General features: G+C 47.0%; 1 protein-coding gene across 2 annotated transcripts in view; it reads right to left on the bottom strand.

Annotated features, from left to right (window-relative positions):
* Positions 1-2,933: 2,933 nt before the first annotated feature.
* The window catches only part of MRPL12 (mitochondrial ribosomal protein L12), a 28,566-nt gene continuing 3,974 nt past the window's right edge, over positions 2,934-27,525 (bottom strand). For both annotated transcript variants that reach the window (XM_075347456.1, XM_075347455.1), the window contains exons 2-5: positions 26,907-27,084; positions 24,401-24,484; positions 24,183-24,320; positions 2,934-3,379 (exon numbers count right to left, since the gene is read on the bottom strand). In XM_075347456.1, coding sequence (XP_075203571.1) covers positions 3,263-3,379; positions 24,183-24,320; positions 24,401-24,484; positions 26,907-27,084 — 517 coding nt within the window. In that variant the 3' untranslated portion in view covers positions 2,934-3,262. The remainder of the gene's footprint in view (positions 3,380-24,182; positions 24,321-24,400; positions 24,485-26,906; positions 27,085-27,525) is intronic.

Genomic DNA, 27,525 nt, shown 5'->3' on the forward strand with positions numbered 1-27,525 from the left:
CAAAGTGCGGACATAGCCTTAGTCTTTTTCCATGTCTGATTTCCTCAGCAGTTTCCCCATTTAGTAAGTAATCGTAGCATCTGTTTCTCCTTCCCATGTGCATAACCTTACACTTATCTGTCTTACACCTCAGCTGCCATTTTTCAGCAAAATTCTCCAATTTACTCAAATCCATCTGTAGTTGCTAACTGTCCTCCTTTGTGTTAATTACCTTACATAGTTTTGTATCATCTGCAAATACCGATATTTTACTCTGTAAGCCATCCACCAGATCATTAATAAATATATTAAAAAGTAGGGGGCCCAATACAGACCCATGTGGCACCCCACTAGTAACCCTGGCCCAATCTGAGTTAATAAATAAATTCCCCACATGTCTACTTTACATCAGCGCAATTTTTGAAACAAAATTGTTTGGGGTTAGTAAGTTAGAAGGGGTCAAAGTTCATCAGCATTTTCCCAGTTTTTCAACAAAATTTACAAAACCATATTTTAGGGAGCACCACATTTGAAGTGACTTTGGGGGGCCTAGGTGAAAGAAAATACCCAAAAGTGACACCATTCTAAAAACTTCACCCATCAAGGTACTCAAAATCCCATTCAAGAAGTTTATTAACCCTTCAGGTGCTTCACAGGAACTAAAGCAATGTGGAATGAAAAGGGAAAAAAAAAAAAATTATATACATAGATTTATTTTGTTTTTACCTAAAAATGTTGCTCTAGTGCCAATTTATTCACTTTTAGAAGAAGTAACAACAAAATGGAACACAATATTTGTTCCCCAGTTACTCCTGAGCACGCCGATACCCCACATGTGGTCAGAAATCTCTGTTTGGACAAATTTGGCTGAAACAGATTGCGGGTACAATGTTCCATTTGTAGGGCCCCCAAGGTACCTAAACAGCAGAAACCCCCCACAACTGACCCCATTTTGGAAACTAGACCCTTCAAGAAATTTATTTGCATGTTTGGTGAGAACTTTGAACCTCCGGGGGCTTTACAGAATTTTATAATGTTGAGACATGAAAATAAAAAAAATATATTTTTTACCACAAAATTGTTACTTCAACCAGGTAGCTTTTTTTTCACAAGGGTATCAGGAAAAAAAAATGCACCATAAAATGTATTGTGCAATTTCTCCTGAGTTTGCCGATATCTCATATGTTCTGGAAATCAACTGTTTGGGTGCACAGCAGGGCTTGGAAGGAAGACTATTTGACTGCAGAATTGGCTGGAATCATTAGCGAACGCCATGTCGTGTTTGGAGAGCTCCTGAGGTGCCTAAACAGTGGAGAGCCCCCACAAGTGACCCTATTCTGGAAACTAAACCTCTCTAGGATTTTATCCAGTGGTATAGTGAGCATTTTGAACACACAGTTAATTCACAGAATTTGATAACCTTAGGTCATCATAGTGAACATTTTTATATTTTCACAAAAATGTTGCTGTAGCACCAAATTTCTCGCTTTTTCAAGAGGAAACACCAAAAAGTGGACCCCACAGTTTGTTGTCCAAGTTCTTTTGAGCGCAGGGATACCCCACATGTGGCCAAAAACCTCTGTTTGGACAAACGGGAGGGCATGGAATGGAAGGAGCACTATTTGAATTTTGTGAAAAGCTGAAATAAATTGCGGGCAGCATGTCGCATTTGCAGAGCCCCTAGGGTACCTATACAGCAGAAACCCTCCACAAGTGACCCCCAATTTGGAAACTAGACCCCTCAAAGATTTTATTCAGGGGTATAGTGAGCATTTTGAACCCCCAGGGGCATCACAAAAATGTTGCTCTAGCAGCGAATTTCTCACTTTTAGGCCATGTGCCTATGATCCGGCGACACAGTCTGTGCAGATGTGAGTGTTGTCCACAGAAGAACACAGTTGCCCCCGACCACGATCAAGGTTCGGGTTGCTGCTGACTTTAGCGTTATTCTCTCCGCAGAGAACACTCGTCTCCGCTGCATAAATTGACATGCTGCAGCACCAGATGTCAGTTTATCCTGTGGAGAAAATAAGCACACTGGGCACGGGATTTCTAAAAATCTTCCCACTGCGCTTCTACTGTACAACGCAGCGTTTTAGACGCAGTGAAAACACAGCGTCCAAAACGCTTCAAACCCTAATTGCAGGCACACAGCCTAAAAAGCTAGGAAGGATGGATGGATAGACAGACAGATGTCAAACACATATACAGTGTGTCCACCCATATTCTGTCCACCACCATTAACTTGAGAAAGGCGGCAGCTATAGGCATAGAAGTGGTGTCTAGGTATAGTAAAGTAGCCATACGCTACGCAATGAAACCACCTATAGCGCCACCTGGTGGAAAACAACGGAGTTAGCATTTTTATCTCGAAAACGGAACGAGATAGAGATGTTTGTTCATGCCAGGTGAGAGAGAAATAATTTTTTACCGGCGCTGTCATTTACTGTAACGTGATCATCGGTATACGGTGTATACCGGTAATCATATGTCCGGGGACCGGAAAAAACAGCCTGAATCATGATCTCCAGGGTCTCAGCTACCCTGGTAACTGAAATCCTGGAGATTTTCCAATGCTGGGGAGAGCTACAGGCTTTTTTTGGCAGAGCGTCTCTTAAAGCGTCGGAACAGAATAAGTACCCTGCAATTCCGACGTTTTGAGACGTTAGGCCGTCGTTATGGGGTTAAATACACCCCCTCTTTTGTCATACCCAAGGGATAACATGGTGTCCTCACGCTCTCTGAGGCAGGGAGAATCAATGTCAGTAAAATGATAGAACATATAGGAATTTATAGAGGACTAACAGACGCCAGTCATAAGAGTGTCCACAATGTATTGCCTTTGGTATGCATGGACCTGTACATTTTGAGTGTAGCGTGGATTTTGCCTTTATGTACTTAGTCCAATTTACACACAGAGAAAGGATAGAAGCACTGCAAGGAGGAGAAAGAAGGAGAGGCCTCAAGGTAAGAGTTTAATGTATAAAACAAGATTAGATAATGAGCATTATACAATTGAGTATTGGTGAAATGCTTTAAAGGTCAATGTACATGGAGGGAAGTGGGTAAGCTGCACCCCATCCACACCATATACACTGGCGCTGTTCCCATCAGTAACCTTGACTGAAGACCTTACAGCTGCTTTCCCATAATTTCAGGTGACGGCCACAAGAACACACACTATGTCCTTGGTAAGCCACATCCGGGTCTTTGGAGTCCGCGGAATCCGGAGGTAAACCCGAAATGATGACTCGTATTAACTGTCTTAAAGAGTCCGCGTGCTTCACTCAAGCACGACCTTCCCTCCTGCAGCCTCCAGGGCAGCCTTCATCTTCTCGGCTTCCTCCTTAGCCACATTAACCTTGAGTTCATGCGGAAGAGACTCCACCATCTTCTTGGCCTAAGAAAGACAAATAAGACACAAACTATTTATTTATAGATTTATGAGGCTTTACAAGCTGTGTACACACTGTGTCCTGGAGTCATGTACAGTAAGTGTCTCGCTCTACTGCGCATACATAATATCTCAGGAGAGCGGTGTGACGGATTCACAAACCCAGAAACATTCAACCTTAGACTTTATAGCCTTGTCACTAATGTGTAATCAGTAGCAGTCTTGCTGACAGGTCGACACTCTCTGGTGTGCGGAGGTTATCCAGGGACTTGTGATTACCTGTGTACATGATTGCCAATGTATTTAAATCAGTAACATGTAATGCTCGCAATGATAGATGACTGCTGGAAGAAGCTTCATTTTAAAGGCATAATGCCTTTATGTTAGTCTAGTGCTGAATGATTATATTGAAAATATTGGCCTTCTAGAGAATCTGTCACCAGGTTTTTGCCAATTAATCTGAGAGCAGCAAAATGTAGGGGTAGAGATCCTGATTTTCAGCTATGTGTCACTTACTGAGCTGCTTAGTGTAGTTTTGATACAATCAGATTTTCATTACAGGACTACTTGATGTGCTGCAGGTAGTCCAGCATATTCATGAGCTCTATATAACTGTTAGATATGAAGCAGAGAAAAAATTGATTTTATGAAAATGACAGCAAACAGCTCAGTAAGTGACACATCGCTGAAATCAGGGTCTCTGTCTCTACATTATGCTACTCTCAGATGGGAGAGCAAAAACTTGGTGACCGATTCTCTTTAAACGGTTACTGTCATTTCAACAAACTTTACATATATTAACTTGTACTATAGATTTTAAGAAGCTTTGTAATCTATCAAAGAAATCTGCTTCCTTCTTCACTGAGGCCATGTGCACACATTGAGTATTTGGTGAGTTTTTTATCTTAGCATTTAGAAGCCAAAACCAGGAGTGAACAATCAGAGGAAAAGTAACATAGAAACACAGGCACCACTTTTGTATTTTTTACCCATTCCGGAGGCAAAAAACTCACGTGTGCACGTGGCCTTACGTGCCTCCTCCTCTCCCCAATCTTCTAAATTCAATTTACTGTGGAAAAACACTGTTTAAATCATTACACCAGCAAAGTGAGGAGTCAAGTTACGCAGCCTACGTGGAGGAGGAGAAAGCAGCAGAAGGTGAGACAGAGAGACAATGTACAGATATCACAGAGCTTATCCCAGTGCTGGATTCACAGCTATACTGCTCAGGTACTGCAGCAATAACCATTTCTGTGCCTTTAGTGTATGGGAGATATTCTAGCAGCTAGTCTCCTACCAGCTCAGAGTCAACTCCAAACTAGAGATTGAGTCTACAGAGGAGAAAGAAGGAGAGGGAGAGGCAGAGAAACAGAGGGTGCAGATATCACAGAGCTTATCCCAGGGCTGGATTCACAGCTATACTGCTCAGGTACAGCAGCAATAACCATTTCTGTGCCTTTAGTGTATGGGAGATATTCTAGCAGCTAGTCTCCTACCAGCTCAGAGTCAACTCCAAACTAGAGATCGAGTCTACAGAGGAGAGAGAGGGAGAGGCAGAGAAACAGAGGGTGCAGATATCACAGAGCTTATCCCAGGGCTGGATTCACAGCTATACTGCTCAGGTACAGCAGCAATAACCATTTCTGTGCCTTTAGTGTATGGGAGATATTCTAGCAGCTAGTCTCCTACCAGCTCAGAGTCAACTCCAAACTAGAGATCGAGTCTACAGAGGAGAGAGAGGGAGAGGCAGAGAAACAGAGGGTGCAGATATCACAGAGCTTATCCCAGGGCTGGATTCACAGCTATACTGCTCAGGTACAGCAGCAATAACCATTTCTGTGCCTTTAGTGTATGGGAGATATTCTAGCAGCTAGTCTCCTACCAGCTCAGAGTCAACTCCAAACTAGAGATCGAGTCTACAGAGGAGAGAGAGGGAGAGGCAGAGAAACAGAGGGTGCAGATATCACAGAGCTTATCCCAGGGCTGGATTCACAGCTATACTGCTCAGGTACAGCAGCAATAACCATTTCTGTGCCTTTAGTGTATGGGAGATATTCTAGCAGCTAGTCTCCTACCAGCTCAGAGTCAACCTCAAATTAGAGATACAGCCTACATAAGAGAAAACAGGTGACAAATGCAGAATACAGGTTACCATAATGGCTCATGCAGATGGCTGTATTCCCAGTCCAAGTGCGATCTGACAACATCAGATCACACTCGGACCAATATTATTCAATGAGGCAGTCCTGAAGTCTGATTTAAGGGGAAAAAAATAAATTAAATAAAATCACAGCACGCCAGAGTTTGATCTCATTATCAGATTGCACTCAGCCATACTAATCAATGGGCCTGTTGAAAACAGATTGCACTGGGATGACATAGGAGTGCAGTCAGATTTTCACAAGACTGACACAATGGAGAAGGTGGAGACTTTTTTTTTTCTTTACCTTCTCCTGTTGGATCACATTATACTCACAAAGAGTCTGATCAGAGTGTGAATTGCATAACTGGCCAGATTCTCTTGGATGGGAGAAAATATGGCTGCCTGCACATAGCTTCATAAAACACACATGATCATTTATTTTAAAAAGTGATAGTGTGGCGCCCCTGAGGCTGCCATCGCTACAGAGGTACTGCACCTCAGCCAGAGGTGTGGTGCCCCATTCTGGATAAGAAAGAGGCCATCTATCGATTCACGCACCAAAAAGCTGCAGACACCCAATTATTAGCTCACACATTAGATCACGGCCGGGGCAGGTCCCATTAATGCATAGCGACCAGTAATCTGGTTATGGCACTTAAGCCCTGTGCACGGTCTCTAGAACCATCAAGGGGGTGGAGCTTAGTGGGTGAGCAGTCTGAGGTAAAATTGGCGGAGCGAAGTTTGAAAGGTGACAGTTGACTGTTGACAGAGTCAGTCAGTCAGGAGGAGATCGACTAGGGGTGAGGGCCCCGGGGTCCTGCTAAACTCTGAGGAGAAAGAAGAAAGGATCCCAGTGACTTAGGGGAAGTGTGCCAGATACCCCTTTAGTCACGTTTCACAGACAGTAGCTCAAAGTTAAGGGATTGGTCGCAAACGGGGTCCCGGTCTCAAGGCTAGGACGATACTTCAGGACTTCCTAGTAACACCGGAGGCCAGGGTGGCTGTACGCACCTTTGGGTCACAAGCAGCACACGAATCTGGTGGAAGGGGACCATAGAGGATCAGGGAGCCAGGCAGGCAGAAATCTCTTTAAGGTCCCTGGAGGGAGCCACACAGGCAGAAGTCCCATTGCTGGTCCGCTGCCCCTGGCTCAGGGCACTGTGTGTGGAGGTGCAGGACAGGAGGGTGAAAGTCAGCGCAGAGAGATGGCCAGGAAAGGCAAACAAAAGGGAGAACCGGTACTGGCCTCGGACTTACTCGGGATCGGTGGTTGCCCATCACTGAGGATCCCAGCATACCGCGGTGGACTAATCTGGCTGTTAACTGAGAATCGGTACAGTGAGTAAACGACTGTTATTGCGGGGCCTCACTCTACCAGTGGGGAGTAAAACACCTCAGCTGCACCCTCATCACCTGCCCCGGGGAACACGCAGCGCAGCAGCGGCCCACATAGCCGCAAAACCACAGGTGGCGTCACAAACTTTATTCCACTGTATATAATCATCATCAGAGAAATAAAGTGTGTGCAGGAGCCCTAAAGCTCTGTTTGCTCTTCTATGACATGATAGATGCAGTATATGCTCGCATGTAGCATAAATGCTGTATTTCTCTGCCGCATTTTACACTTCAAGCAAAGAGGTTTTGATATCACGATAACCTATGTGCGATTTTAAGTGCAGAAAGACAGGGTTTCTGCATGAAAAACGCATTTAAAGAAAGCTACAAACAAAATATTGCTGGCACTATGGGAAAACTGAAAATCTGGGCAATTCCCTTATTTTCTAGCTTAATTTGGTCAGATTGGTGTTTTCTCTCATTAGCCCTGTGTGGATAAATACATCTGCTCTATAATTATGAGATGCCATAATGAAAAAGGAAGAGATGTTTATGGGGGACGGGATTGTTTTAACTAGTTTATGTATTTAAAAGAGTTTTTTATATGGAAGAAAAATGTGCAATAATCTTATAGTGATAATGGCCCATACTGTCCGCTACATAGGTTCTGGGAGTATATTTGTAAGGCTAGTTTCACACTTGCATTGAACGGCATCTGTTGCATTGCGTTGTGTGACGGATGTGATGGATGCAACGGATGTATTGCATTTAGTAGCACAACGGATGCAACGGATCGTACAAAACAATGGAGTCTTTTTTTTTCTTCTTTACAGTTTTACCTGCGGCAGACTATTGTGAACGATCAGCTGATTGCTGACAGCAGCCGGTCACCGGGTGATCAGCTGATCGTTCAGCCACCAAGAATGTGTGCGGGGGCGGAGTGCGGGGTGGGTGGAGCCGAGCAGGGCCATGGCACTGAGGACGTCAGTGCCGCGGGGACTGCATGGCTGGGGACAGGTGAGTGTGTGTGTGTGTACATGCGGACTGCGGGAGGGGGAGGAGCCGAGCGGGGAAGTGTCGGGCTCCCTGCACACGTAGCCAGGGTAAATATCGGGTAACTAAGCAAAGCACTTTGCTTGGTTACCCGATATTTACCTTGGTTACCAGCGTACACCGCTTAGCGCTAGCTCCTTGCACCCGTAGCCAGTGTAAATATAGGGTAACTAGGCAAAGCACATTGCTTAGTAACCCAATGTGTACCCTGGTTACGTGTGCAGGGAGCCAGAGGGAGCATGCGCAGCGAAATCCTACGGATTGCGCTGCTCAAAAAACGTTACATGCTGCGTTCCTTCCGCACGGTGGAAGCAACGCAGCGTCGCCCGGCGGAAGCAACGCAAGTCCATCACTCGTAAGCCGTCGTCCATACAAGTCTATGGGAAGCAGAGGAATTAGTTAACGGATTCCGCTGTTTTCCAAAACAGCGGATTGCAACTGAAGGAAAACAACGCAAGTGTGAAAGTAGCCTAACTAAAATTTGCATGCAAGTTGGAACACGGATGGCAAAAAGTAAACAAAAAAAACCTCCTCACTGACCTCTTTGGTTGGCACGCTGCTCACAAGCCGCTTTCTCCTTTCCCCCATAGTTAGTGCACTGCATCTACGGCCTCTTCACTTTAGGCAAGGACTTCCAGCCAAGTCCAGGCCCCAGAGGTAACAGCTTTGTAAGGCTGTGAGATCAAGACGTGCGGCACAACCTTATGATGAGCAGTGACCTCCAGGCCTGGAAGCCTGTACAGTAGTCCTGACTTATATACAGGCCGGAGAGGTATTGAGGAGAGTATTCATTTTATTTCATATCTGATGTTTGTAATTAGGGCTCATAAATCAGGGACTGCCTCAGTTTATGAGTTTCCAATCTTTTCTTCTATTCTTTATTTTTTTTTTGTTGATCTTTCAAATAAAATATGTCAAATCTGTACCAAAAAATGAAGCAGCGCAGAAAAATAAATAAAAAAAAGAAGAGAACCTCAAAAAAAACCTGTTTCTTTATAATGATGCTGGCATTAGAAAATGCCCTGTTGATTAATGAAGACCTATGATCATAAGACTGCGATCCACTCTGCAAGTATATAAAGCAGGGAGCAGAGTAAATGGACATGTAGTTTGGTATAATTTGTATGTGATCATTTAATCCTCTACTCTTTCTGGGATTTCCTAGCAGGCGGTCCTATCAGTGACTGACAGCTACTCCTGTATGCCCTCTTATACAAAGGAAGAGGTCAATCACTGATAGCCCCACCCACAGGACCAAAACAAGAAGAGGTTTATATAACAAAGCCTAGGGAATTCGGAATCTTTTCTCGCAAAATGATATCAGTCTGCTCTGCATTTTCATGGAGACGGGTGCAGATTTTTTTTTCACCAATATCATAATCTTTACTGAATGCCCCTCTTCCCCCCCCCCACTCTACTCCTCCCAAATTCCTTTCGCCCTACAGTTAGTAACATTGAGATCTTCACACTGGCTGCTGGACTAACATTTCCATGATGAGTTTTTGGCATGTTTTTGATTTAACGGATTTATAGAAATCTCCCTTCCACTGTGATTGTATTACACACAGTGTAGACTCACCTGCGGTGTGTTTTTGAAATTCGCAACATGTCAATTGCCATTGCATTAAATATGCATTTGGTTCACAGATTTTTCTCATAAATCTGCATATGTGCTTTCAGTGCATTTCGTCAGCAAAAAATACATGTGTCTAAAAAGGAGTATGAAAGTTTTATGAAAACCAAGTAACTGTCTTCAGCAGATCCTTAACTGCAATGATAACCATTGGCTCCTTGTGATCATTTAAATGCTGCTGTTACAGATTGACAGCTAAAGTTACGCTTCAATGTTGTGCTGCTGCATTTGGAGCACCCTGCTGTAGTTACAGCCAGCATTGGCTTGGCATAGCGCACCATTAGGCTGCTTTCACACTACATTTTGTTAACATGCGTCATGAACGTGTTTTTTAACGCAAAAACTGATCCAGTGCAAATGCGTTTTTATTTCAATGCATTTGCAATGGACTCGCGTTCACCTGCGTTTGCGTGCGTTATAGTGAGCATCCAGCGACTTGCAGTTTAACTTTTTTCAAAAACGCTACTTGTAGCGTTTTTGGGCTGCGTCCAAATACTGTTTTTCGCTGGATCCTGACTATACTGCATGCAAACGCATGTGAACGGTGGCATGCTGATAGACAGGATCCTGCTTGCTCTACTAAGCATACCCAGAAACCAGCCTGGCGTGATCAGTCTCTCTCTCCCTCTCCCTTTCTCCTCTGTCTATCCCCCGCCTGAGAGCGGCGGACGCTCGTAACCAAGGTAAATATCGGGTAACCAAGCAAAGCGCTTCGCTTAGTTACCCGATGTTTACCTTGGTTACGTGTGCAGGGAGCAGGCAGCCTGGCTCCTAGCAGCTGCGGACGCTCGTAACCAAAGCGCTTCGCTTAGTTACCCGATGTTTACCTTGGTTACCAGCGTCTGCAGCTTTCAGATGCCGGCTCCCAGTCTATCACGTTCAGTTCCCCTCACTCCCGATCACATGACTTCAATGCCCGCCCATAAACTTCAAGTGACAGGATCCTGCAAAATAACACTTGCGCTTGCATGCGTTTTTCTTTGTAAAAACAGGATCCACTTTTACAGCAAAAAAAGTTCATGACGCATGCTAAAAAAAATGTAGTGTGAAAGCAGCCTAAGACGCTCCCATACATGTGGACCTGTCATAACATGTACTATTATGTTTTATATGAGGAAGAGGTTAAACAATAGGTGATATTCTTATGATAGCTTCTCATTAAAAGGAAGGTGTCATTAAAAAAAATAAATAAAAAAAAAAATCAATAACAAAAAATGTAAAGTATTAATGTTTTAATATTTTGTTTAACCCCTTCACCCCCGGCCACTAAAACACCCTAATGACCGGGCCATTTTTTGCAATTCTGACCAGTGTCACTTTGACAGGTTATAACTCTGGAACGCTTCAACGGATCCTGGCGATTCTGAGATTGTTTTTTCGTGACATATTGTACTTCATGTCAGTGGTAAATTTAGGCCGATATTTTTTGCGTTTATTTGTGAAAATTTAGGAAATTTGGCGAAAATTTTGAAAATTTCGCAAATTTCAAACTTTGAAAATTTATGCCCATAAATCTGAGAGATATGTCACACTAAATAGTTACTAAATAACATTTCCCACTTGTCTACTTTACATCAGCGCAATTTTCGAAACAAATTTTTTTTCCGTTCGGAAGTTAGAAGGGGTCAAAGGTCATCAGCAAATTCTCATTTTTCCAACAAAATTTACAAAATAATTTTTTTAGGGACCACATCACATTTGAAGTGACTTTGAGAGGCCGAGGTGACAGAAAATACCCAAAAGTGACCCCATTCTAAAAACTACACCCCTCACACTGCTCAAAACCACATCCAATAAGATTATTAACCCTTTAGGTGCTTCACAGGAACCAAAGCAATGTGGAAGGAAAAGAAGGGAATTTTGTTACTTACCGTAAATTCCTTTTCTTCTAGCTCTTATTGGGAGACCCAGACGATTGGGGTATAGCTACTGCCCTCTGGAGGCCACACAAAGCACTACATTAAAAGTGCAAGGCCCCTCCCCCTCTGGCTATACCCCCCCGTGGTATCACGGGTTCTCCAGTTTTAGTGCCAAAGCAAGAAGGAGGAAGCCAATAACTGGTTTAAACAAATTAACTCCGAATAACATCGGAGAACTGAAAAACCGTTCAACATGAACAACATGTGTACCCGCAAACAACAAAAAAACATCCCGAAGGACAACAGGGCGGGTGCTGGGTCTCCCAATAAGAGCTAGAAGAAAAGGAATTTACGGTAAGTAACAAAATTCCCTTCTTCTTCAGCGCTCTATTGGGAGACCCAGACGATTGGGACGTCCAAAAGCTGTCCCTGGGTGGGTAAAGAAATACCTCATGTTAGAGCTGCAAAACAGCCCTCCCCTATGGGGGTGTCACTGCCGCCTGCAGGACTCTTCTACCTAAGCTGGCATCCGCCGAAGCATAGGTATGCACCTGATAATGCTTGGTGAAAGTGTGCAGACTGGACCAGGTAGCTGCCTGGCACACCTGTTGAGCCGAAGCCTGGTGACGTAATGCCCAGGACGCACCCACGGCTCTGGTTGAGTGGGCTTTTAGCCCTGAAGGAACCGGAAGCCCCGCAGAACGGTAGGCTTCAAGAATTGGTTCTTTGATCCATCGAGCCAGGGTGGCTTTAGAAGCCTGCAACCCCTTGCGCGGACCAGCGACAAGGACAAAAAGTGCATCGGAACGGCGTATGGGCGCCGTGCGGGAAATGTAGATTCTGAGTGCTCTCACCAGATCTAGCAAACGTAAGTCCTTTTCATACCGGTGAACCGGATGAGGACAAAAAGAAGGCAAGGAAATATCCTGATTAAGATGAAAAGAGGATACGACCTTAGGAAGAAACTCCGGAATGGGGCGCAGCACAACCTTGTCCTGGTGGAACACCAGGAAGGGAGCCTTGGATGACAGAGCTGCCAGCTCAGACACTCGCCGAAGCGATGTGATGGCAACAAGAAACGCCACTTTCTGCGACAGCCGAGAAAAGGAAACTTCCTTCAGAGGCTCGAAGGGCGGCTTCTGGAGAGCAACTAGTACCCTGTTCAGATCCCATGGATCTAACGGTCGCTTGTACGGGGGCACAATATGACAGACCCCCTGCAGGAACGTGCGCACCTTAGGAAGACGTGCTAGACGCTTCTGAAAAAACACGGATAGTGCCGAAACTTGCCCTTTAAGGGAGCTGAGCGACAAGCCCTTTTCTAACCCCGATTGCAGGAAAGAAAGAAACTTGGGTAATGCAAATGGCCAGGGAGACACTCCCTGGGCCAAGCACCAGGATAAGAAAATCTTCCACGTTCTGTGGTAGATCTTAGCAGAATTCGACTTTCTAGCTTGTCTCATTGTGGCAATCACTCCTTGAGATAATCCTGCAGATGCTAGGATCCAGGACTCAATGGCCACACAGTCAGGTTCAGGGCCGCAGAATTCTGATGGAAAAACGGCCCTTGGGACAGTAAGTCTGGTCGGTCTGGCAGTGACCACGGTCGACCGATCGTGAGATGCCACAGATCCGGATACCACGACCTCCTCGGCCAGTTTGGAGCGACGAGTATGATGCGGCTGCACTCGGATCTGATCTTGCGTAGCACTCTGGGCAAGAGCGCCAGAGGCGGAAACACGTAAGGGAGCTGAAACTGCGACCAATCTTGAACCAAGGCGTCTGCCGCCAGAGCTCTTTGATCGCGCGACCTCGCCATGAATGCCGGGACCTTGTTGTTGTGCCGGGATGCCATTAGGTCGACGTCCGGCACTCCCCAGCGGCGACAGATTTCCTGAAACACGTCCGGGTGAAGGGACCATTCCCCTGCGTCCATGCCCTGGCGACTGAGGAAGTCTGCTTCCCAGTTTTCTACGCCTGGGATGTGAACCGCGGATATGGTGGATGCTCTGTCCTCCACCCACATTAGAATGCGCCGGACTTCTTGGAAGGCTTGCCGACTGCGCGTCCCTCCTTGGTGGTTGATGTATGCCACCGCTGTGGAGTTGTCCGATTGGATTCGGATCTGCTTTCCTTCCAGCCACTGCTGGAAGGCCAGTAGGGCAAGATACACTGCTCTGATTTCCAGAACATTGATCTGAAGGGTGGACTCCTGCGGAGTCCACGTCCCCTGAGCCCTGTGGTGGAGAAATACTGCTCCCCACCCTGACAGACTCGCATCTGTCGTAACTACTGCCCAGGATGGGGGCAGAAAGGATCTTCCCTGAGATAATGAGGTGGGAAGGAGCCACCATTGTAGAGAGTCCCTGGCCGTCTGGGAAAGCGAGACTTTCCTGTCCAGGGACGTTGACTTCCCGTCCCATTGGCGGAGAATGTCCCATTGAAGTGGGCGCAGATGAAACTGCGCAAAGGGAACTGCTTCCATGGCTGCCACCATCTTCCCTAGGAAATGCATGAGGCGCCGCAAGGGATGCAACTGGCCCTGCAGAAGAGATTGTACCCCTGTCTGCAGTGACCGCTGCTTGTCCAGCGGAAGCTTCACTATCGCTGCTAGAGTATGAAACTCCATGCCAAGATACGTTAGTGACTGAGTCGGTGATAGGATCGACTTTGGAAAGTTGATGATCCATCCGAAAGACTGTAGAGTCTCCAGCGTAGCATTCAGGCTGTGCTGACATGCCTCCTGAGAGGGAGCTTTGACCAATAAGTCGTCTAGGTAAGGGATCACCGAGTGTCCCTGAGAGTGCAAGACTGCTACCACCGCCGCCATGACCTTGGTGAAGACCCGTGGGGCTGTCGCCAGACCAAATGGAAGAGCTACGAACTGAAAATGGTCGTCTCCTATCACAAAACGTAGAAAACGTTGATGTTCTGTAGCAATTGGCACGTGGAGATAAGCATCTTTGATGTCTATTGAGGCAAGGAAGTCTCCTCTGGACATTGAGGCAATGACAGAGCGGAGGGTTTCCATCCGGAACCTCCTGGCGTGCACATGTTTGTTGAGCCGTTTTAGGTCCAGAACAGGACGGAACGAGCCGTCCTTTTTTGGAACCACAAAGAGATTGGAGTAAAACCCTTGCCCTTGTTCCTGAGGAGGGACTGGGATAACCACTCCTTCCGCTTTTAGGGAATCCACCGCCTGCAGCAGAGCATCTGCTCGGTCTGGATGTGGGGAGGTTCTGAAGAACCGAGCTGGAGGACGAGAATTGAACTCGATTCTGTACCCGCGAGACAAAATGTCCGTCACCCACCGGTCTTTGACCTGTGACATCCAAATGCCGGAAAAGCGGGAGAGCCTGCCCCCGACCGGCGATGCGGAGGGGGGGGGCTGGAAGTCATGAGGTAGCCGCTTTGGAAGCGGTACCTCCATTTGCTTTCTTGGGGCGTGTGTGAGTCCGCCACGAATCTGAGTTTCTTTGCGTCCTCTGAGTCCCTTTGGACGAGGTAAATGGTGTCTTGCCCGAACCTCGAAAGGACTGAAACCTCTGCTGCCACTTTTTCTGCTGAGGTTTGGATGTTCTGGGTTGTGGTAAAGAGGAGTCTTTACCCTTGGACTGCTTAATGATGTCAGCCAATGGCTCGCCAAACAGTCTCTCTCTAGACAAAGGCAAACTGGTTAAACATTTTTTGGAACCAGCATCTGCTTTCCAGTCCTTTAACCACAAGGCTCTGCGCAAAACTACCGAATTGGCGGACGCCATTGAGGTGCGACTGGTAGATTCTAGGACCGCATTGATAGCGTAAGACGCAAACGCCGACATCTGCGTGGTAAGGTGCGCCACTTGCGGCACTGCTGGATGCATGATAGCATCCACTTTTGCTAAGCCAGCTGAAATAGCCTGGAGTGCCCATACGGCTGCGAATGCCGGAGCAAACGACGCGCCTATAGCTTCATAGACAGATTTTAACCAAAGGTCCATCTGTCTGTCATTGGCATCTTTAAGTGAAGCGCCATCCTCCACTGCAACTATGGATCTAGCTGCAAGTTTGGAAATCGGGGGGTCTACCTTTGGACACTGTGTCCAGCGCTTGACCACCTCAGGGGGGAAAGGGAAACGCGTATCTTTAGATCGTTTAGAGAAACGCCTTTCTGGGTGAGCGTCGTGCTTCTGGATTGATTCTCTGAAGTCAGAGTGATCTAACAAAGCACTCAATTTACGCTTGGGATAAAGGAAACGAAACTTTTCCTGCTCCGCAGCCGCCTCTTCTGCTGAAGGGGCTGGGGGAGAAATATCCAACAGCCTATTGATGGCTGAGATAAGGTCGTTTACCATGGCATCCCCATCCGGGGTATCCAGGTTGAGAGGGGTTCCAGGAGTGGATTCCTGATCACTCTCATCAGACACATCACAGGGAGACTGATTGCGCTGAGACCCTGAGCAGTGTGAAGACGTCGAGGGTCTTTCCCAGCGAGCTCGCTTAGGGTGGCTGGGGCCATCATCTGAGTCATAATCCTCGGCCTGAGAAGCCGGGGACCCCCCTGTGGGCTGGATACATTCCAAGTAAGGGGGACCTGAGGACAGAGGCCTCGCCGTGCCCAGAGACTGCGCCCCATGCATAGATTGCAAGGTCTCAAGGATTTTTGCCATAGATACAGACATATTATCTGCAAAAACTGCAAAGTCTGTCCCTGTCACCGGGGCAGAACTTACAAGCGTCTCAGCCTGGGTCGCTACCTCTCCTGACTCCGGTTGGCGAAGCAGCACCGGGTCGGAGCATTGCACACAATGGGGGTCATCGGAGCCTGCTGGTAGATTAGCCCCACATGCAGCACACGCAGTATACACAGCCCTTTTTGCCTTGGCCGCCTTGCGTTTTGAGGATGACATGTTGCTGCTTCCACAGAGCGATCTGGGATATGCAGCCAGAAGCGCACCTCACAGTGCAAGTAATACAATAACTATATATCTGTACCCAGTACACTGATACACAGTGAGGCACTAGAGGGACCAGCACAGAAAAATCGCTTACCGCCCGCTTAAAAAGCGGGTGTGTGGTCGCCAGATAGCCCCTAGTCCAGGTCTCCCAGAGCCTTGCGTCCTTCCTCCAGCCAGGCATGCATGTAATGGCTGCCGGCGTCTCGAGAGAGGAAGGGGGGCGGGCCCTGGGCGTTCCTGGCCAAGAGCGGGAAGCCTGCTTCCCTCTGTGCCAAGTGAGAGGGCTGGAGCATGTAAAACAGGCTCCAGCCCTCGTCGCTGCTAGCGAACAGCGTCTCTCCCCTACCCTGAATGACAGGGTGGGGGCGGGAACGAAACGGAGCTGCCGGCGTCCTAGGCCCAAAAAGCCGGGGACTAAATTTATAACCGCCGCCGCCGTAAAAGCGCGGACGGCGGATCCCCGGCGCACCACAAGTCACAGCAGCGCCGCCCGGTCCAGAGGGGGTCGGCGCTGCGTTCCCAAACACAAACAATCCCCCAGTAATCTGTAGGGACACTAACTCCAACATTGCGGTCCCCGGCGCACTACAACACCCAGCCAGCCCGGAGTGTGTCTGTGCCTGCCGGGGACACAGAGTACCTGTATGATGCAGGGCCTGTCCCTGATCGTACTCCTGCTCCGAATCCATCAGGTTCTAATGGGTCTGTGGATGGAGCCCGGCATCAGAGCTGAGAGGCCGGCAGGATCCCACTTCCACAGAGCCCTACCAGGGGATGTGGAAGGAAAACAGCATGTCAGGCTCCAGCCCTGTACCAGCAATAGGTACCTCAACCTTACAACACCATCCAGGGGTGAGAAGGGAGCATGCTGGGGACACTATATGTGTCCTCTTTTCTTCCATCCGAAACAGTCAGCAGCTGCTGCTGACTAAAATCTGTGGAGCTATGCATGGAATGTCTGACCTCCTTCGCACACAAAGCTAAAACTGGAGAACCCGTGATACCACGGGGGGGTATAGCCAGAGGGGGAGGGGCCTTGCACTTTTAATGTAGTGCTTTGTGTGGCCTCCAGAGGGCAGTAGCTATACCCCAATCGTCTGGGTCTCCCAATAGAGCGCTGAAGAAAATGAAAATTTTACTTTTTAACACAAAAATGTTACTTTAGCCATAAAATTTTCATTTTTACAAGGGAGAAAAGAGAAAGTGCACCCTACAATTTATTATGCATTTTCTCCTGAGTACGCTGATACCCCATATGTGGTAAAAATCAATTGTTTGGGCGCACGGCAGAGCTCGGAAGGGAAGGAGCGCCATTTGAATTTTTGAACGCAAAATTAGCTGCACTCATTAGCGGACGCCATGTCGGGTTTGAAGACCCCCTGAGGTGCCTAAACAATGGAGCTCCCCCATAAGTGACCCCATTTTGGAAACTAGAGGCCTCAAATAATTTTTCTAGATGTTTGGTGAGCACTTTGAACCCCTGGGGGCTTCACAAAAGTTTATAGCGTTGAGCCGTGAAAAGAAAAAAAATTTTTTTTACCACAAAACGGTTGCTTCAACTAGGTAGCTTTTTTTTTCACAAGGGTAACAGGAAAAAATGCACCATAAAATGTATTGTGCATTTTCTCCTGAGTACGCAGATACCTCATATGTGGTGGAAATCAAATGTTTGGACACACAGCAGTGCTCGGAAGGCAAGGAGCGCCATTTGAATTTTTGAGTGCAAAATTAGCTGCACCTGTTAGCGGACGCCATGTCGGGTTTGAAGACCCCCTGAGGTGCCTAAACAATGGAGCTCCCCCACAAGTGACCCCATTTTGGAAACTAGAGGCCTCAAATAATTTTTCTAGATGTTTGGTGAGCACTTTGAACACCTGGGGGCTTCACAAAAGTTTATAGCGTTGAGCCGTGAAAAGAAAAAAATTTTTTTTTACCACAAAACGGTTGCTTCAACTAGGTAGCTTTTTTTTTCACAAGGGTAACAGGAAAAAATGCACCATAAAATGTATTGTGCATTTTCTCCTGAGTACGCAGATACCTCATATGTGGTGGAAATCAAATGTTTGGACACACAGCAGTGCTCGGAAGGCAAGGAGCGCCATTTGAAATTTTGAGTGCAAAATTAGCTGCACCTGTTAGCGGACGCCATGTCGGGTTTGAAGACCCCCTGAGGTGCCTAAACAATGGAGCTCCCCCACAAGTGACCCCATTTTGGAAACTAGAGGCCTCAAATAATTTTTCTAGATGTTTGGTGAGCACTTTGAACCCCTGGGGGCTTCACAAAAGTTTATAGCGTTGAGCCGTGAAAAGAAAAAAAATTTTTTTTACCACAAAACGGTTGCTTCAACTAGGTAGCTTTTTTTTTCACAAGGGTAACAGGAAAAAATGCACCATAAAATGTATTGTGCATTTTCTCCTGAGTACGCAGATACCTCATATGTGGTGGAAAGTAATTGTTTGGGCGCATGGCGGGGCTCAGAAGAGAAGGAGCGCCATTTGACAGCAAAATTGGTTGGAATCATTAGCGGACGCCATGTCACGTTTGGAGACCCCCTATGGTGCCTAAACAGTGGAGCTCCCCCACAAGTGACACCATTTTGGAAACTAGAGCCCTCAAATAATTTTTCTAGATGTTTGGTGAGCACTTTGAACACCTGGGGGCTTCACAGAAGTTTATAGCGTTGAGCCGTGAAAAGAAAAATTTTTTTTTTACCACAAAACGGTTGCTTCAACTAGGTAGCTTTTTTTTTCACAAGGCTATCAGGAAAAAATGCACCATAAAACGTATTGTGCAATTTCTCCTGAGTACGCAGATACCTCATATGTGGTGGAAAGTAATTGTTTGAGCGCATGGCGGGGCTCAGAAGAGAAGGAGCGCCATTTGACTTTTCAAACGCACAGACGCAGTGCACTGATCGGCCGCTGCAGGACGCACGGTCGGATGCGATAAAAAAAAGCGTCGGGGATACGTAAAAAAAAAAAGTCACGCCAAAAATTGACCATGGATGCAGATACGTTATGTGCATCCCTGATCAGCGCTTGGCGGGACGCACGGACGGATGCGATACAAAAAGCGTCGCAAATACGGAAAAAAGTCACGCCAAAAATTGAGCAGGGATGCCGATCCGTTCTGTGCATCCCTGATCAGCGCTTGGCGGGACGCACGGACGGATGCGATACAAAAAGCGTCGTGAATACGGAAAAAAGTCACGCCAAAAATTGACCATGGATGCCGATCCGTTATGTGCATCCCTGATCAGCGCTTGGCGGGACGCACGGACGGATGCGATACAAAAAGCGTCGGAGATACGGAAAAAAAAGTCACGCCAAAAATTGACCATGGATGCCGATCCGTTATCTGCATCCCTGATCAGCGCTCGGCGGGACGCACGGACCGATGCGATACAAAAAGCGTCGTGAATACGGAAAAAAAAGTCACGCCAAAAATTGACCATGGATGCCGATCCGTTATCTGCATCCCTGATCAGCGCTTGGCGGGACGCACGGACGGATGCGATACAAAAAGCGTCGTGAATACGGAAAAAAAAGTCACGCCAAAAATTGACCATGGATGCCGATCCGTTATCTGCATCCCTGATCAGCGCTTGGCGGGACGCACGGACGGATGAGGTGTAAAAATTGACAGGGGATACGGAAAAAAAAAAAAAGTTATACTCACAGTACCCAGAGGACTAGCAGGAGGATCACTGACCAGAAGAGCTGCAGAGGAACAGATGGCAGAGAGATGGACAGCTTTACAGGAGCAGCAGGCAGATCAGCAGAATGCCCAGGAAGGACCCAGCGATGGACGCAGATGTGATCAGGCCGGTGAAGACAGGTAAGAGGACGTCGGGGGAGAGCAGAGGGGGAGAGGGGGGGGTGAGAGCAGAGGGGGGGGGGGGGTGAGAGCAGAGGGGGAGGGGGGGGAGAGCAGAGGGGGAGGGGGGGGAGAGCAGAGGGGGAGACCGGAGAGGGAGCTGCAGAAGCAGAATAGAAATAATGGGGGAGGCAGTCAGATCGCGGGGGGAGCGGATCGGGATGTCGGGGGGGGGGGGGGGGGGTTGGGGGGAGCAGATCGCGGGGGGGGGCACGGCAGGGGCTATCACGGCAGCGCGCAGGGGCACCACGGGAGCGCGCACGGGCTGCAAAGTGAGCACAGTACTCACTTTGCAGCAGCAGCGGTGACCTCAGCAGCAGCGGTGGTAGCAGATCGGGATGCCGGGGGGGGCAGATCGGGGCGTAGGGGGGCAGATCGGGGCGTAGGGGGGCAGATCGGGGGGGGCACGGGCAGGGGCCTTCACGGGAGCGCGCAGGGGCCTTCACGGGAGCGCGCAGGGAGCGGAATACTTACCATTAGAGCTGCAGCGGCGGAGACATCAGAGGCGGCGGCGGCGGCAGCAGCGGTGGCGTGGTACCACAAGTACCAGCCACTGCACGCTGCAGCCATGTTGGGGGAGGGCTCGCAGGCCAGCACAGGCCTGGGGAGGGCGGCCACCGGCAGATCAGACCGCCCCACTGCACACTGATTGGAGCAATTGTGCGTCATAGCACGATCGCTCCAATCAGTGCTGCAGGGGCTGGGGGCGGCATGTTTGAGGTCCACCTATGATATGCTGCTGCAGCTGCGGCATCTCATAGCTGGATCTCACAGGATCGCACTAATTCGGGCATTATTTTTGCCGAAATTAGTGCGATCGATGTGGTTGGCGGTTCAGATTTGAACAGCCAATCACATCGATCGTCGATAGGGGGTGGCGATGCCGCCCCCCCTGGGGTCAAGCAAAGGTCCCCTGCTGTAAGAAACAGCAGGGGACATCATTTGAAAGCCGTTGCTATGGCCACGGCAATCAAATGAAGTTTAGGCCGTAAAATTACGTCCCTGGTCGTTAAGTCACGTTAAAATAGGACGTAATTTTACGGCCCGTGGTCGTGAAGGGGTTAAATATTATTTGTTTTTAATTGAGCAAAATATAAAATAATTTTAAAAGTTTGATATTTTCCACTCTTAAACACTAGGGTGTTAACTTTGAACTCATCATGTTGTTTCTATATAACTGCACCATTATCTCTGTTTTACCATTTTTGGTGGATTTCCTGATGAAGGAGAGAGGTTATCTCCGAAACGCGTAGAATAAACCATCCTACATTTTGCTCTTATTTGGAATGGACTCTTTATTGGCACAGCGGCGCAGATGTTTTTCCAGTTTTTATCCTTGTTTTTTTCTTGCTTCCGCCTTTGGCACATGGAGTCTGCAGCAGCTGATACATGCTTTAGTTCTGGTTGTGTGTCACACAAACACACCAGGTGAGTGCTTTTCATTAACCCTTACTGTTATCCTGGTAAGACCCTATATGCGCTTTTTATATCCACAGTTTTATTACTCATGTGTGTGATGTCGCACCTCCTCCTCCACTTCTGGGTGTTTCCAAAAGGATAAGGGAGAATGAAGTTTAGGAGTGGAGCCATTTTGTTGGTGACTGCAAAGTGATCCTAATATGTCTCAAGTGTCATCAAGAGCAGCTGGCATAGTGCTCCATTGTATATTGTGTTCCCATATACTCTACCCCATATTCCTTTGCCCCCATATACTCTGCCCTCATATTCCTGTGCCTCACTGTACACTATGCCCCATATATTCTGCCCTCATATTCCTGTGCCTCACTGTATACTATGCCCCCATATACTCTGCCCTCATATTCCTGTGCCTCACTGTATACTATGCCCCATATACTCTGCCCTCATATTCCTGTGCCTCACTGTATACTATGCCCCCATATACTCTGCCCTCACATTCCTGTGACTCACTGTACACTATGCCCCATATACTCTGCCCTCACATTCCTGTGCCTCACTGTATACTATGCCCCATATACTCTGCCCTCATATTCCTGTGCCTCACTGTATACTATGCCCCCATATACGCTGCCCTCATATTCATGTGCCTCACTGTATACTATGCCCCCATATACTCTGCCCTCACATTCCTGTACCTCATTGTATACTATGCCCCATATACTCTGCCCTCACATTCCTGTGCCTCATTGTATACTATGCCCCATATACTCTGCCCTCACATTCTTGTGCCTCACTGTATACTATGCCCCATATACTCTGCCCTCACATTCCTGTGCCTCACTGTATACTATGCCCCCATATACGCTGCCCTCATATTCCTGTACCTCACTGTACACTATGCCCCATATACTCTGCCCTCACATTCCTGTGCCTCACTGTATACTATGCCCCCATATACTCTGCCCTCACATTCATGTGCCTCACTGTATACTATGCCCCATATACTCTGCCCTCACATTCCTGTGCCTCACTGTATACTATGCCCCCATATACTCTGCCCTCACATTCATGTGCCTCACTGTATACTATGCCCCAAATACTCTGCCCTCACATTCCTGTGCCTCATTGCATACTATGCCCCATATACTCTGCCCTCACATTCCTGTACCTCACTGTATACTATGCCCCATATACTCTGTCCTCACATTCCTGTGCCTCACTGTATACTATGCCCCATATACTCTGCCCTCACATTCCTGTGCCTCACTGTATACTATGCCCCATATACTCTGCCCTCACATTCCTGTACCTCACTGTATACTATGCCCCATATACTCTGTCCTCACATTCCTGTGCCTCACTGTATACTATGCCCCATATACTCTGCCCTCACATTCCTGTGCCTCACTGTATACTATGCCCCATATACTCTGCCCTCACATTCCTGTGCCTCACTGTATACTATGCCCCATATACTCTGCCCTCACATTCCTGTGCCTCACTGTATACTATGCCCCATATACGCTGCCCTCACATTCCTGTGCCTCACTGTATACTATGCCCCATATACTCTGCCCTCACATTCCTGTGCCTCACTGTATACTATGCCCCATATACTCTGCCCTCACATTCCTGTGCCTCACTGTATACTATGCCCCCATATACGCTGCCCTTATATTCCTGTGCCTCACTGTACACTATGCCCCATATACTGTGCTCCAATATTTCTGTGCCTCATAGTGGTGGCAGGGTGGGTTTGGGGAGTGGTGGTACTGCGGTGGCAGGGGGCAGCACACCAGGATCAGTTAGGGTGCGCTCACTGTTGCCTGGCACCAGTATTTACCCCATCCTGAGCGGGTGACAGAGGGAAAGTGCAGCACACAGCATACACTGTGGGCTCCACAAAGATGGCTCTGATCTCCTCCCTCTGCTGTGATCTAGACAGCCCAAGGAGCGTCTCCAGCTCACAGCAGGGAGCTCTCAGTGTTTAAGTATAGGGTCGGAGTGCGAACATCACACCCAATGCACTGAGAGCTGCCATGTGTAAGGTAGGTATCTGTCGCTACTACAAGCTGGCAGCCCCCAGTGTTTCAGTAAAAACAGAATTAAATAAAGGCTAAACAAACAATGAATGTAATTTTGTATTAAAAATAATTGATTCCATAATCACTTATTAACACAAAAATTAAAAAAACGCGACACCTTCCCTTTAAGCACGCCAGAAAAAGACAATATTTAGGCAGCCTATCATATACCCTGACCTCTTTTCCCCGACTCCCATTGGAACGTGACCCCTTCTTCTGACAGTATCCTTTACAATCCATGCATCCTAATGCCTTTGGTATCTGCACATACATATACCGGCTCGTGACTAGCGTTTGCAGTTTTACATATATGCGCGACCTTGTTTTATGAAGAAGAAATATAAATAAGATTGCTTTAGTTAAAAACAAGTGGAAAGTCAATCTATATAAAAAAAAATAAAAAAATGAAGACTCATAAAAGGATAAATAACCCAGCTATGGCCCTTATCTTACAGAAAGATTATGTTACCTGAACCAAATTCACGCCCTGCACGCAATTCTTCACTTCCTTGATGAGCTTCACTTTGTCTGTGGCATTCACTTCTATTAGTTTTACTGTAAAATGTGTCTTCTCTTTCTTCACCGGTGCCGCCTCCTCTTCTGTGGCCTGTGTTAACCCCAAGAGACCATTCAGAATACTTATATCTTTATCATCAGACCTTAATGTGTTCTTTGGTGCATATTTACCTCTGTAGGTGCCGATGCACCAACTGCACCTGGCATCATTGTGCCCATTGGCATCATACCAACATCCTGAATCTTCAGAGTTTTCTAGAGGGCAAAAAGAGAAAGTCATAATATTGTATACGAGCCAGCAATCCAGTGTGGGTCCCTGGTGAGGAAGAAACAAGGAGCTTTAATGGGCATTAGTCAATCAGCTACTTAGACAAAGATCTTTGGAAAGGAAAATCAGAAGATTTGATGTCACGAGTCACAGTGACCTCTACAGGCTATTTCTTGTACTACACAATCAGATAGAGCTGTATGCACGCTAACACAGAGCCCTGTTCCCACAGCTCTCTGCACCAGAAATCTGAAGCTGGCACTCTGATGGCTGCCATAGACTCAGACCTCCATGCAAATTAGTTCCATTAAATAAGAACTAATTTGTGTTAATCTGCAAAAAATTATTCCGAACATGTGGATTCCTATTTCCTCAGTGTGTTCACTATTTTGCAGAAAGGTGATGGGGCATACAATACTGCATTCACGTGCTTTACTGGCAAAAAGTCAGAATTTCTGCCAGAATTCAGGCTCAGCATATGCACCTAAAGCCACAAACCATCCCATGTGTGTGAACATGACCCAAGTGAGATCCATGTGATACAAAAGTGTGAAATCTGAGTTGAATCTACAATACACTGCCATACCCAAAAATCTCAGTCTTTCCTACTGCAAGTAAAAGGAATGTGCCTCCCATTACTAAACAACATCTTCTCTCAATCATTAGGCATGAAGAGGAGGCAGAGCCTGGACGTTTTCCTCTTCTTGGCCTCTGTATATTATGTACACTGAGGCAAAACGTCAGGTTTCTGCACTTTACAGCTGTTCTCCCACCCAATGACATGGACACGTTCTACTTCTCCTATTCTAAGAAGATATTAGTGTGTCCTCGTATCACCAAATACGAGGGGCTGCTAATAAGTCTTTGGCTTTACCCAGAAAGAAACGAGATATGATGATGAAACTGTACATTTATTCCACATACTCTTCACTCTTGTCAACACACTTCTTACATCGGTATGCCAAGTTCTGTAAGCCTATCAAAAAGATGGATTTCAGTTGTGCCACAAACCAGGCATCCGTAGCAGCCATGGCATCAGAAATGGTGTGAAATTTGGTACCCGTGATGTGTTTCTTCAGGTTTGGAAACAGATGATAATCGGAGGGAGATAGATCTGGTGAATAAGGTGGGTGGTCATCCAGCTGGAAGCCCAGCTCTACCAGTTTTGCCATGGTCGCTTGTGCAGTAGGTTCGGAGGCGTCTTGCAGGAACAAGATTCCTTTGGACAGCTTGCCGTGCCTTTAGCCTTCAGAGCTGTATTCAATTGGTCCAAAAGTTCAATGTAATATCTTCCATTGATGGTGGAACCCTTTTGAAGGTAGTCCACTAGCAGCACGCCCTCCTTATCCCAGAACACAGACGTCATCACCTTAGTGGCTGATTTTTGCCCCCTGAATGTCTTTGGACGAGGAGAACCACTGTGCCTCCGCTTTTTTGACTGCTCCTTGGTTTGCAGGGTCATACAAATAAGTCCAGGTCTCATCCATCGTGACCAGTGGATGCAGGAAGTTTTATCAGTCCGGAAACACTGACAAATGGACCGGGAAGTTTTCACTCGCATGTTTCTCTGATCTGTTGTCAAACATTTGGGGACCCACTTTGCAGATAGCTTCCTCATGACCAAATGTTCATGGATAACGACACAAACACGTTCACGGGAAATCCCCAAGATGTCTGCTATTGCTTTAGCTGATATTCGTCGTTTCTCCAGTATGAGGTTGTGCACAGCAGCGACGATCTCCGGAACAACAACCACTCCCGGTCTTGCAGGACGTTCCTCATCATTGGTGCTGAAGTGGCCCGTTTTAAATTTGGCAACCCAGTTCTCAACTGTGGAATATGAAGGGCATTGATCCCCCAATGTCTGTGACATACCATGAATCTCCTTCGTGGACTTTCCTTCGTGTGCAGAAACAAGAATTTTATCACTCCTCTGCTCTCAGTTGCTGTGAATATCACATTAGATTCTGCCATTTTGTTTTCCCGCGTGCGTAGAACACGGTTACTATAAGCAACAAACAGAACATTTTGAAAACATATATTAGACACATAAGGCTTTCATGTAATGTAACATTCGTTACCATAACAAGATCCCAAAGCCAAAGACTTATCAGCAGCCCCTCGTAAGTGATGTGACATATAGATAAGCTTTAGTGTGAGCAGATTGTGACAACTCCATGGATCTCAGCTTCATGGATGTGGAGAACCGGATGATTATGGCTTTAACTAGAGGCTCAACTGATTCAGTTTACGGTTAAAGGATCTTGGCTTTACATTTACGGGCATCTATGCTTTTATCATATGAAGAAAGGTCCACTCCCTACTATCATGTGTCAATGAAAACATCTATAGAAGTGCCATGGAAGACATTGGCATTATACTAATCTATGGATAATATGTTGTACCCACCTTAAGGAGCTCATTGAGGTCACAGACTTCCAGCAGAGTGAGGCTCGCTATTTGGTCCACCAGTTGTTGTATTTTTGGAGGGTATTCTTTGGGTGCATTGTCCAAAGCCGGGCTGGGTAATGGCTCACTGTGGAGTGCGCTGGACGTCCGTAGATACCGCCCTGTGGATAACTGTAACCTATCAAAAACAACAAGAAACAGTTATCAGCACCAGGTTATAAAATTGTTAAAAATTAATTTGTCACCAGACAGCATGATATAAGGGCAGAACCCCTGATTCCAGTGATGTGTCACTTACTAGGATGCTTGCTGCAGTTTTGATAAAAATCACAATTTTATTTGCTGTATATCTATCAGTTCTCTGAATAACCCTGCCACCACCACTGATTGGCAGCTTTCTGTGTGCACTGTGCATAGGCAGAAAGCAGCCAATGAGTGGTGGGGTGGGGTTGTATATAGCTCATCAATATACTTGTCTACCTGTCAGCTGGTTTACTAGTCATCTAATGATAATCTGCTCACACAACAGTGATTTTATAAAAACTACATCCAGCAGCTCAGTAAGTGACATCGCAGGAATCAGGGTCTCTTTCTCTACGTTATGCTGTTCTCAGATTAG

This window comes from Anomaloglossus baeobatrachus, chromosome 5 (genome assembly GCF_048569485.1).
Source record: "Anomaloglossus baeobatrachus isolate aAnoBae1 chromosome 5, aAnoBae1.hap1, whole genome shotgun sequence".
NCBI lineage: Eukaryota > Metazoa > Chordata > Amphibia > Anura > Aromobatidae > Anomaloglossus > Anomaloglossus baeobatrachus.